Below are 13,411 nucleotides of genomic sequence, written 5' to 3'. Positions count from 1 at the left end.
TGAACAAACCCGGGCATACGTATTTCTATACAAAAAAACATTTAAATGCTGTACAATATTACAGCTACACAAAATAGTCTTATGTATCTTTAGTTCATATGTAGTTATTACAAAATATTAGCTGGGCTTACCATGTCAGTAATGTAGATAATATCACCTTCCTCAAAGTACAACTCATCTGGCTGAAAGAAAAAAATATATACACAGTTTGACTTCATGTGATTTTTCACGAATTAGAACATAATGACAATGCTAATAATTACATGAATTTCAAATACTAAAGTACCTTACAGACAATGTGGTTTTAGATACTTAAATCTGCACACAGACCACTTAACGAAACATCACTGACAAACTAACATATGTACAGAAAGCTGAATTTTTCCTGTGATGAACTTCAAAGAATTGCATACATGACATATAAGATTCCCCCTACGCACACATCTTATATTCTTTCACAATGAAAGCAAGGCATTTTCTATCAAAATAAAGAATTAATAAAACTCTTCTCATAAAAAGTCTAAAAGGTGATACACATTTTTTCCTAAGAGGATAAATGTCTAGAATTTAAAACCAGGCAAAATAGTCAGGAGCTTGGCTCTTATCTAAGAGATTAGGTTCAATCTTTAAATACACTTTCATTTTTTTTTTAAGATTTTATTTATTTATTTGACAGATCACAAGCAGGCAGAGAGGCGGGGGCGGGGGGCAGGCTCCCCGCTGAGCAGAGAGCCTGATACCGGGCTCGATACGGGGCTCAATCCCAGGACGATACGGGGCTCAATCCCAGGACGATACGGGGCTCGATCCCAGGACCCTGGGATCATGACCTGAGCTGAAGGCAAAGGCTTTAACCCTCTGAGCCACCCAGGCGCCCCTTAAATACACTTTCAGATCAATATCTGCTACCTGCTTATTTTGAGAAAACAACTATCCTATCTTTTCATGCTCAGAGAGAATGAACATTTCCTATATAAGAATAGTTAATATGTTATTCAACCATTAATAAGGCTAAAGAGTGGGGAAAACAGGAAGCAGTAACTTGGTCGGTCCATACCGTAAGCAGCTCTCAGGGCTTAGCTGACCACACAGACAACATGCACTCCAGCTTGTCCTGCAAATGCCCTGAATACAGCCACGTGCTTTAATAAGCATCTTTTTTCTATCACGACATTAACGCTTACCAGCATGACTCTGTAAGTACATAGGACCTTGCCTATTAGGATCAAGTTTCAGATACTGGGAAATAGTCACGTTGTCATGTTGAATGAAGAATGTGGAGCACAGAATTTGATGTAGGATAAGATCACAATTATGTATGAAATATGAAATATGTAGAAAAATTTTTCCAAATTTTCTATCATGAGCATGTGTTACTTTCATAATTTGGGTTGGAAAAATATTTTTTAAACAGGCTTTGATAGTTCTGATTATAGTTATTGTTCCATACAAATAAAACTCAAACAAATAATTTCATCGACTGATTTTTCCATTTGTTTATCTCCTCTCTGTTACACACCACGGTGGCAAATATGACTCTGAACTACTAATTTATTTAGTTTCTAAGCTGATCTGTATTATTATAACTATCTCCTCCTGAATATAAATGAAGACTATATCAGCTACACCATGCTGAAACCAACCACACACATAAATACTCAGGCACATTATGCATTCACATATAAAAATTACCAAATGGTAATTAATGATACTAAAAAATTGCTGAGTTCCTTTATTTTTTTAAAGATTTTATTTATTTATTTGAGAGAGAGAGAAAATGAGCAGTGAGAGGAACAGAGACAGAAGGAGAAGCAGACTCCCTGATGAGTAAGGAGCCTGATGTGGGACTCGATCCCATGACCCTTGAGATCATGACCTGGGCCGAAGGCAGATGCTTAACCCACTGAACCACCCAGGCGCCCTGCCTAGTTCCTTTAAAAGGAACTAAAACAAATACTCCTGAAGTATTTGTTGCATTTACTGAATCCAGACTTAACACATAGCACAAGCTATGCAAAATTAATTGAGCCTGTGTTGACTCAATGACATAGATTTTTAAGATTATTAGAAATAGACATGGGGCACCTGGGTGGCTCAGTGGGTTAAAGCCTCTGCCTTTGGCCCAGGTCATGATCCCAGGGCCTGGGATCGAGCCCCACATTGGGCTCTCTGCTCAGCGGGGAGCCTGCTTCCCTTCCTCTCTCTCTGCCTGCCTCTTTGCCTACTTGTGATCTGTCTGTCAAATAAATAAATAAAATCTTTAAAAAAAAAAAAGAAAGAAAGAAAAGAAATAGACATTTAGGGCAAAAAAAGTAAAGCCCCCTAATCCTTTTCTATCATATTCTGAGGATCTATGATCAACAGACTACCAATGTATGATAGATATAGAAAGTGACTAGGGAAACGTACTACTTTTTTTTTAATATTTCCCTGCTGCAAACTGGATCACTCCCAGTGAGGCCATAAAGGGTTCACACTGCCCACCCAGCACCCCAGCTGGACTCAGTGGCCATCCCTGTAATAGGAGGGACCACCTTCGCTGGCAATTTCAACACCTTTTGACTGCGTCTCCTTGAGATGACAATACGGGTTAGGAGGAGAGAATGAGGAGAATGTAAAGAAGTAAGGAAAACAGAATACATGTGTAAGCTTGGCATTTTTCTGGAGGGACTCTGAGTTTCCCAGAGTTTCGAAAGAGTGCAACGTCTTGAAGAGATCTTTCTGGTCCTGGAGTCATCCAAAGCACATCTTACCCCGTCCCTCTCCAAGACCTAACCTTGCCACTTATGTCTAGCAAGGGGCTTTCACGGAAGTTAAAAGATCTACTTATGGTGTTGGCCTCCTTTTAAAACCACAAGTCAAGTTCGCCTAAATTTCAACACGTAGTAAGTTCATTCACCCTTGAACTAAAAAAGATGTGTTCTGAAAAGGAACCGAACAAACAGGTTCAAAAAAGCACACACACACACAAAAAACCCTGTGATGAGTCCTTCTCATTAAAACAAAACAAAAAACAAAAAAACAAAAACAAAAAACCCGGAACAATGGACCGTAAGTGCTTAATGGGCATAGGGTTTTCTTTCAGGAAGATGAAAATGTTTTGGAACTGGATAGAGGTGGGGGTTGTACAACACTGTAAATTTACTAAATGACACTGAACTGTTCCCTTCAAAACGGTGAATTTTATGTTATGTGAATTTTTACCTCAATTTTTCAAATGGCAATAAAAAATAAAATAAATTTAGAGGCAATAAAAAACTCAGAACAGTTACAATTCTTATTGTCTTTTAAGTAATTCTCGTCCTTTACAGTTTGGTAAAACGCATCATTTGGAAAATGTCACTCGGCACCGTCATTTCGATATTTCTCAGTGCTGCTTTGGTTTTTAAAATAATGGCTGTTGTTCAAACACTGGTGCCTGCCACAAGCCACCTATTAGGTGAGACTTTTTTTTTCAGCTGAGGGAAGGACAACGGCTGTCGGTTTCAGTCAGGGGAGAAAAAGGTCTCACTATTTTTCAACCCTAAGAAAGGAGAATGGACAGTTTATTTTCTTTTTAATCAATAGCTCCCAGACGGACAGTGCTACTGCCCATAAAATAGCTTCTTCCAAAGGAACCAGGGGCAGTTTTTCCTAAACTAGCCACCAAATTCTTCACACTGTTGCTAGCTATATAGACAATAAGGTCATTATCATGATTTTAGAACTTAAATAGATTTTACCTACAATATTCACACTTTCCATTAAGAAACCGCCTGTAGGGCACTTAATGTAAATGATTTGATGAGGGTCTACTTTTAAACTCCTGGCATTATATTCACGGAGCAGAAATGGGAAAACAGCGACACAATCAAGCAAGCACTATATTTCTAGACTGTTCTTTGGTTTCAACCACATTCCTCTTTTCCCCTCTCCTTGAAGAACCACAAGGTATCAGGACAAGCAAATTGTTGGCCACTGGAATGTTAAGAGCGATGAGTACAAACTTGGTAATATATATTCTCATTCCTGTTTCATATATTCTTGGTGACATGTAATTCCCAAGGCATTCGTTTGGTTGGTTTATGAAAAAATATATTTTATGAAAAATTTTAGAGACTATAACATCCTTATGAAACTTTTCAGATGTGTCAACCTGGAACCCCAAGAACTGATAAAAATATTTTTACAAATCAAATTTTCTGTGGATGTTTTTATTTACCATTTTATAGGACTACAAAGTGCCAGGCACTAGCCTGGACATGTACAAATATTAACACATTTAATCCTCACCAGCAACCCCATGAGGTGGGTGTTACTCTTATCATCACCCTGTAGATGAGAAGCTTATCCAAGGCCATAGAGCAGTTATACGGTAGACACTAGACTTGAACCACGACAGTTAGAGTCTGGAATCTTCACCAGCACCTATGCTTTCTTATGGGAGGGTCATGTATAGCCATTACTGGTCATCACACTATCAAGACCAGGTTAAAAGGTGGTGGTTTGCCGCTACTCCCATCCCTACGTGATGCAGTACAACAGAACCAACAGCAACCCCTTACACTTGCAAAGCATGCTTAACCTCGTTTAATCCTCATGATGACCCATTAATTAGGGCAGGGCTGAAAAACGGGTATCATCTCCATTTCATAACCAGGCTCAGAGGGGTGTTGAAGAACTTGCCACAAACCACACAGTGTGCCACCACAGAAGTGGCAGGGCTGGGCTCCTGCTTCAGCCTTTGCAGTCCCATTCTAGGGTTCCTGCCTCTCCATAGAGTGTGATAAACCTAGTGAAGCCCAGAAAACGTGACACGACAGAGTGGGGTCCTGCTGCTTTCCCTTTTCCCAATACACCACCAACACACAGAAAATGCTGTTCCCTTTCTCCTGGTGCATCTTGACACTGGTCTATCCAGTCCAGCCAGATCTCTGTATGAGACTTTACTGGATGGGGGGTTGAGCAAGAATTAAGAACCAAACATGTATGGGTGGCGCCAGGACTCCCCTCCCTTCAAGCAAGACTGAACAGAAATGGGTTGGCAGGAAGAACCAGAAGTGACAAACTGCCCAGTGTCATTGCCAGCCCTATCCCCTGAGGAGAGAAGAGCAGCTAAAAGCTGGACCCAGGTCTTCCTGGGGTGCCACACTTGTCAGCAAGTGTCCCACAGAAGCCAGCTCAGCCCTTGCATCTTGCCTGGTCCCAGTGACTCTGAGAAGGCCAGCTCTGCATCCATCCTGCCAGGGGTGGCTACTGGGGGAGATGGGAGAGACAGACAAACTGAGCTTCCCGCATCGTCCAACAGAACTCCTTACTCAGAAAAAGAATGTAAAACTAAACTAGCACTGGGATGACATTCAAAATACCGAGTAACTGGTCTAGCACAGGCACTTCAGCAGCAAGGAAGGCCGGGAGCTGGCTCCTTGCCCGGCCAGCCACATCCCCTTTAACATCTGCATCAAGGGGAGGTGGGAAAGGGCAGACTGTGGGGGCAGCAGGCGCAGGATACTCATTACTGAGCACACAGTACATCCCGGATGGATTAGCAAGCAGCCTGCGCCACAGCTGAGGATCCCTGGGACCAGGGATATTAAAAAAAAACCAAAACATTTTAAATATGGACTCTTCAAAAACCCTCGTGAATTAAATACCTTTTTCCTTCTGCACATTCAATAATAACAAAGATTTTTTTTTTAAAGATTTTTTTATTTATTTGAGAGACAGAAACAGAGAGTGCGAGCAAGAACAGGAGGGAAGGGCAGAGGGAGAGAGAGAAGAGCAGACTCCCCCACTGCGCAGGGAGCCAGTCGTGGGGCTCAATCCCAAGACCCTGGGATCATGCCCTGAGCCGAAGGCAGATGCTTAACCTACTAAGCCATGCGGGAGCCCCAATAATGAAGATTAAAAAAAAAAAGTAGTAGAGAATTCCATCCTGCAGCAGAACTGGAGGTGAATTAAAATAATCAATATGTCAACCCACCAAAACTATTAGCTAAATGTATAAAGACAGCAACCACTACCTCTCCTAACAGTAACAGCAGCTTCACACATTACTCTCACCTACTTGCATTAAAACCCCGTGAGATTATTATTATTCTCACTTGACAGAGGAGCACGGTGGTGCAAAGGTTAGGGAATTACCAAATTTCCCAGGTCACACAGATGCTAAAGAGGCAGAGTGGGTCCTAAAACCTACGGCCAGCTCTGAACAGTCCTGTGTTCTGCCCCAGACCCAGACACGTGTTATGGGGAGCTGGACAAAAATGCCAAGTGTAAATGCCCGCTCTTGGCTGGGTTAATCAGAGAGTCTTTATGGAAAAGGAAGTATGTTATTAGAGCCTAGAGAGGGGCAATACTATGAGTCTAGAAAGGGTTCAGAGATGGGTTCTGCTGTGCATCAAATCCAGACTAGAATGGTCTAAGAAGGGAAAGGAGCAGAGGACTGCAGGGCTAGAAACACGCTGGAGTCTAGGGGACTCTATCCTAAGTCAAATAAAGAGGTGAAGCAGATAATGGGAGCAAAGCTACATTTTAGGAAAATCAATCAGGAAGAAGAATGCGGATGGAATGGAGAGAAGCTGGAGTCCTTGGGCCAGAAGCAAGAAAAAGCACAAGAGAACCAAAGGAGGAGGAGGTCAGCGAGGAAAGGACAAAGGTGATGACCAACAGGATATTGGGAGGAGAGTCAGGACTCATGTCTGGTCTCAAACTGAGCACATGCAGGTCCCTTCCTAGAGTGAGGGAGGCTTTAGAGAATGATCTAGTATTTATTCACTGACCAGCCCAGGAGGGCAGCTGATGCGCACACCCCAGCCCCCACTTCCATCAGCCTCAGGGGGCTTGCAACCTAGGAAACCATCAATCAGGACAACGAGATGCATGAAATGACAGCCTTCCTGTGAGCAAGGGACAAACACAAAGACAACAACTTCTGGGGCTCATACTTCCTTACCTTTTTGTGCCCCACCCCCCGCCCAATTCATATGGTGAAGTCCTAACCCTTAGTACCTCAGGATGTTGAGAGTATTTGGAGACAGACTCTTTAAAGAGGTAATTAAATTAGTATGAGGTCATTCAAGTGAACCCTAACCCATATAGGACTGATGCCCTTTTAAGAGCAGACTGGGAAACTGACAAGCACAGAGGAAAAACGACCCACTTGGGGACACCAGGAGAACACAGTCATCTACAAGCCACAGAGAGAGGCTCTGGAAGAAACCAACCCTGTCCACACCTCCATGTGACTCTTTGCTTCCAAACCTCTAAGAAAAATTTTTGTCCGTTAAGCTACAGAGCCTGCAGGACTTTGCTCTGTAGCCGTGGCCAGCTGACATGCGGCCCGTTCATGACCGCCTCCTCCAACACAGGCCAGATGCCACTGGAACGTCCCAGTAATAAGAATGAAAACCTGAGATCTACCTCTACCACCCCACCCCTTTCTTGGTCCAGGAACACTTTGTTTATTAAGTCTCAGGAGGATTCATCGGAGCATGAGCACATCCCGTATTAGTGTACTCCCTGCTTCAAATATCGATCCCATTCCCCGCTCATAGCCAAATTCTGCAGGTTGGCTGATAAGGACACAGATGGTCACAGAGATCTGGAATTTGAGGGCCGGCTGCCTCCTGATGGCAATGAGCCAACGCTTGGCACCATCTGGTTCTGTGTTACCTTCTGAGATGCTCAGCTCTGGGGAGGTCAGGGTCCGGGGGAAAACCAGACAAAGCCAGCGGCAAGCTAGCTGCCCCCAGCATGAAGGCTCCCATCTCTAGTGAGTAGGAAGGGGAAGTAGAGAGGGTGGGTTTCCTTGCTCAGTCTCTCTCCTCTGCCTCCTAACTATCTGGACATTCTGCTCCCACTCTCACTCTGCTGGATAGTTTCCCACACCGCAGGAGAGTGGCTCTTCTAAAACTTGTCTGATCAACCCTGGACTCAAAACCGTCCATCCTCCCCAACGAAGCCCCTACGTGATCTGCCCTCTCTCTCCTCCCAGGCTCTCTGAACCCATCTCCTACCTCCCTCTTCTTTATGCGCAACTTTCTAAGCTGCTGTCCTCCCTGTTGTTTCTAGAACCCACCAAAGATGCTCCTTGCTGTTCCCATGGCTCTCTCACTTCCCTCAGGTCTCCACGCGAACGTCACCTTTATAGAAAGCTCATCCCCAAAAACACCCTGCTGAAAAGAACTCTTTTCTCCATGAACCTTTTGGCCCCATACCCTCTGTATTTTTCTTCATCGCACTGATCAGACCTTGACAGCCATGTTCATTTGTCTTCTTACTGTCTGTCTCCCCCCACTGGGAGGGGAGCTCCATGGGGCCACCCTTTCTATTGACGTGGCACTGTCCCCAAGGCCTGGGCCAGGGTCTGGCACATAGTAAGTGCTCACTAAACCAAGGATGGATGGGTGGATGGATGGATGAACACCAGAAAGAGCAAAAACAGAAAAAATTGTTTTAGATAGTTGGTTAAAGGTACCATTATGAGGTGGGCTGAGGTAGAGGGTCAACAGGAAGAAGAGGAAGGTCAGCGTTGAGATTCACGGGAAGGATGACTAAGACAAGGTCATGTGCTTTACATGTGGGTCACTTGGTGATTTTTAAAGTGAGTGATGTGACCCTAGGGGAAAAGGCAAAATAGTATCGACTACATGACCTCAAGGTGGGGAACACTTTCAGGTCAACCCAAGGGATTTAGCTCTCACACCTCTGGACCACCTGGGAAGTGACTGACCATCCATTCCTGTGAATCATTTACGTCTATCAGAGAAAAGACAGGCCATTTAGGCCAGAGGAAGTATCTAAACGAAATCACCTTAAGTTTTTATGACAATTTTGAGGTTAAAGATTGAATACTTACAGTTCTGGGTTCAAACGTATAAAGAGCTCTGAACACTTTAACTTGCCCTAAAAGAGAGGGAATAAACAACACATGATCAAATCTTTCATTTTGAGTTTACTCTAAATAATACTATCCATTATAGTCTTCAGAATTCCCTAATTAAAAGCCCATGTGAGAAATTTATTTTGGAATTAAATGCTTTTTTCTGCATAGAAGATATTTTGTAAATATGTATTAAAGGAAGGCATGAAACAACACACATCTCTGGGGATGAATTTGTTTCCCCTTCTCAAACAGGAGCTACAAAATTATTTGGACTTCATTTCTGTCCTATACAGAACCCTTCCAACCCTAAGATCTAAGTTTAAAAATCGAAAGGTAAGCGATTAACATAAAGAGGTATTTAATGTGACAGTCAACAGTGGTTTAATATCCTTAAACTGATGATTTAGAATTTTATATTTTTCAAAAGAAAATACCATGGAGAAACACGGTCATCTGTTGGAGAAATACGCGATTCCATTAAGTCCCAAAACAGAGTGAAGTAACTCAGCAAAGAGGTGGTCGTGAAAGCTGTCCTTCATTCTCGTGAACAAGCTCTCTCATTATATGCCCCTTTCTTGCGTTTCCATAACACCTTGCATTAGAATAAATGCTTTGCTGGCCTGACTCATTTGAGAGCCGGAACCCTGACCTGTTCAATTTCCTGGCATCCACTAGCATACAGTAAGAACTTCATAAATGCTTAGTAAATGAGTATGTAAATAAAAGAACAAATTCAAACTGTAGGAAAAAGCCTACATATAGGAAAAAAAGAGAGAGAGAGGGCATCTGGGGGGCTCAGTCCTTAAGCATCTCAGCTCAGGTCATGCTCCCAAGGTCCTGGGATCGAGCCCTGCATCAGGCTCCCTGCTCAGCGGGAAGCCTGCTTCTCCCTCTCCCACTCCCCCTGTTTGTGTTCCCTCTCTCGCCGTGTCTCTCTCTCTCTCTCTCTGTCAAATAAATAAATAAAATCTTTAGAACAACATAAAAGGATACATTGGGAGTGAACACTCAAAACCTTTTGCTGGTAGAAAGTTAAGCATTATGAGGACAGGTATTTATGTTCTGTGAGTGAGACATCCACGTACCAAGCACGGCGCCTGGCACATAGGAGGCACTCAAGAATCATTTGTTGAATGGATGAATAAAGGAATGGAAACATGTACTTGAAAAAAAAAAATCTGAAAACCAGCAGTTTAGAACAGCACTGTCCAATATAACCTCACCCCACGCTGGGGAAGTTCCTCCTCGGTGCTAGCTAGCCATGTACAGCTACTGGGCACTTGAAATGTGGCAAGTCTGACTGCAAACTGATTTTTAAACATTATTTGACTTTAATTAAGTTAAACTGCCACACGTGGCTGGTGGCTACATATGGAACCAAGTATGTTTAGAATATTAGAAAGGGTGCCTGGGTGGCTCAGTGGGTTAAAGCCTCTGCCTTCTGCTCAGGTCATGATCCCAGGGTCCTGGGATCGAGTCCCGCATCAGGCTCTCTCAGCAGGGAGCCTGCTTCTCATCTCTCTCTCTGCCTGCCTCTCTGCCTACTTGTGATCTCTGCCTTACAAATAAGTAAATAAATAAAATCTTAAAAGAAAAAAAAAAGAATATTAGAAAACAGGAAATGACCATAATGTCCACTGAGCGGGATTATGCAAATCAACTCTGACTTATCCTAAGAATGCCCTGACGTAGAGAAGATCCTGCAAGGTATTCAGTGGAAAAAAAGCGGCTACAGGACAGTATGCCAAGTACCATTCCATTCCTGTTGACAATACACACGCACATATACTCCTCAAAAAACAGCACTACGGGGAACCTTCTACTTTACAAATACTGTTTATATTATGTTCAGCACGTATTACTTTTATAATCAATAAAAACAGATACTTTCATGGCAGGCGGTGGGGTTTGGGGGATGTGGGGATCCTTGTGACTTACTTAGCGTGTTTGCAAAAAAACATGATTTTTGCGATCTGAGTTCTAGTGCCACTCCTTCCCTGCTCTTCTAGGAGGAAGGTAAACAGGCAGAAGCAAATGTGAAACCTCTTTTCTTCTGGAGTATGTTTTTTACACACGCCACAGCCCTGAGAAAGGAAACACCAAAAAGAAGGAAGAGCTGCCAGCACAGACAGCTGCTGACCTGACTATCTCTCCGAGAGGGGAGATCCGTTATCTGGATTACTTCAAACTTCCCAAAGAGAAGTTACACGAGGAAGCAGATCCTGGTGACCAAAATCAATAATGACAGAACTTTCTTGTTGCTTTGAGGGAATGGCAGCAATGAGATGGGCTATGTATGGCTAACTGTGGAAACCAGATCCTATAGGAACTTAATGAACTTAGATAAAATTCAATACAACTTAAAGAACATGAAAAAACATACTTGGGTTGCCTGGGTGGCTCAGTCTGTTAATGTCTGCCTTCAGCTCAGGTCATGATCCCAGGGTCCCGGGATTGAGCCCCGGCACTGGGCTCCCTGCTCAGTGGGGAATCTGCTTCTGTCCCTCCCCCTGCTCCTTCTCTTTCTGTCTCCCTCCCTATCTCTCTCAAATAAATAAATAATCCTTTAAAATAAATAAATATTTGGGAGTGTGTCTAAGCCGATTTTTATAACTGTATCTTTTGTGACTGTCCAACTTAAAATGTTCACAGCTAAAAGGAAGTGGGAGATTTATTTACATTCTGACTTATACTACACATTGAACATCATGCCACTCTTTTAGGCCATTACACAAGGGAACGTTCTCTGTGCGAAGCTGTGGAAAACACTCTCACCTCCACTATCCTATTTATTGACTAATGTTGGAACATTAGCCTCGTGAGACTCCCTTAATCCTTAAATTATAAAAGTTCTGGGCCTTAATTTATTCAGTTCTCAACCCTGACTCAAACAGAAATGGAAGAACGCCAAAGAAACAGCCAGAGGATAGGAAAGAGCCTCATACAGATGAAAAACAGATGACTTTCATGATTACAGTCTACCAACCCTGGATGGTCTCTCAAGAGAGTAATAATCAATAGGAGATCATTCACTGAGCATTTTTACATCATATTTAATTTAACTATTCTGTGGGGGCAGGGGTTCACACAGAGCCGTGAAGGGAAGGAATCAGGGTACTCTAGGTTTCTATCATAATGTCCTGGCAGACATCTAAAAAAGTATTCGTAAACATCACGAATCACCAAGAGCAAGCACTGATCGACTGCAAATATATGTAAAGAAGGCAGATTCAGAAATGTAAAATCACGGTGTTCCTGGGTGGGCGGGGAGGCTCAATCATCTAGATGCCTTCTCCCGGCACCCTCCACCTTGACCATTTTCTCATGGAAGCCTGGAGACGCGACAAGGAGAACGTGGAACTGAGACGACCGTACGCATCACCTGACATCACCCTGGAATTCACCCTGAATGGAGACTGGGAAGAGACCCAGTCTTTTGTCCAATGTTTTCAGGGAATCTCCAGTGAATGGTCTTCGGAGCTTCAGGAGGACTGGCCTCCTGACGTCAACAAGATAGGCAGATTCCCCTTTTCCTCCTGCGGCAGCTGGGCCTGCTGGCTTTTCCCTTTGCGGGCCCCTCACCTAGTCGGCCACACCCTTCCCTTTCCCCTCAACCCCACCCTGGCCCGGCAGAGCAGGGCTGAGAGCGCGAGCCAGCAGCCAAACACCGGAAGGCTGACCCCGGCGACAGTAAAGGAATCCTAGTCCTCAGCAAGCAAGGCAGAGAGCAGGAAGGGGCTCTGGGACAGGACCCTGTGCCGGCAAAGGGTACGAGACTCTTCTGTGTCTGAAGTCTGCCAACAGATATGTACACATATGGCTCCCGCGGCCCTGGTACTGCACTTGGAAGGACCTGGGATGTAAAAACTCAAACATACGGTTTCCAGTCTAGTGTATCCTCTGCTGGTGACAGGGTAGAGAAGCCTGCAGAGTGAGCCGCGAGGACAGCATTGACAAAGGACCGCTTATTATAACGAGTGGACATACCATCAACAGCAAAAGGAATGACCATTCGAAATACCCAAACCTAGTGATCTGCGACAGATTGACCATTTCGTTTACATTCTGCTTAAAGAAATGTGAAGGCCCAACACATTTTAGAAGGACTTCATTTAAAAGAGCCATGACAGGGGGTGCCTCGGTGGCTCAGTCGGTTAATCATCTGCCTTTGGCTCAGGTCATGATGACAGGGTCATGGGATCGAGTCCTGCAGGGGCTCCCTGCTCAGAGGGGAGTCTGCTTCTCCTTCCCCCGCTCCCCCCCCCACTCCTGCTCACTCACTCTCTTCTGCACCCTCTCTCAAGTAAATAATCTTTTAAAAAATTAAAAATTAAATAAAAGAGGACGCCTGGGTGGCTCAGTTGGTTGGACGACTGCCTTCGGCTCAGGTCATGATCCTGGAGTCCCGGGATCGAGTCCCGCATCGGGCTCCCAGCTCCACGGGGAGTCTGCTTCTCTCTCTGACCTTCTCCTAGCTCATGCTCTCTCTCACTGTCTCTCTCTCAAATAAATAAATAAAATCTTTAAAAAAAAAAAATTAAATAA

The 13,411-nt window shown here is 43.8% G+C and overlaps 1 protein-coding gene across 2 annotated transcripts in view; it reads right to left on the bottom strand.

Annotated features, from left to right (window-relative positions):
* OSTF1 (osteoclast stimulating factor 1) overlaps window positions 1-13,411 on the bottom strand; it is a 54,506-nt gene that overhangs the window by 21,203 nt on the left and 19,892 nt on the right. For both annotated transcript variants that reach the window (XM_047699593.1, XM_047699594.1), the window contains exons 2-3: window positions 8,840-8,886; window positions 132-182 (exon numbers count right to left, since the gene is read on the bottom strand). In XM_047699593.1, coding sequence (XP_047555549.1) covers window positions 132-182; window positions 8,840-8,886 — 98 coding nt within the window. The remainder of the gene's footprint in view (window positions 1-131; window positions 183-8,839; window positions 8,887-13,411) is intronic.

The sequence above is a fragment of the Lutra lutra genome, chromosome 13 (assembly GCF_902655055.1).
Source record: "Lutra lutra chromosome 13, mLutLut1.2, whole genome shotgun sequence".
In the NCBI taxonomy this organism is placed as follows: Eukaryota; Metazoa; Chordata; class Mammalia; order Carnivora; family Mustelidae; genus Lutra; species Lutra lutra.
Note: the sequence above shows the minus strand (reverse complement) of the source record. Positions and strands in the feature narration are given on the sequence as shown.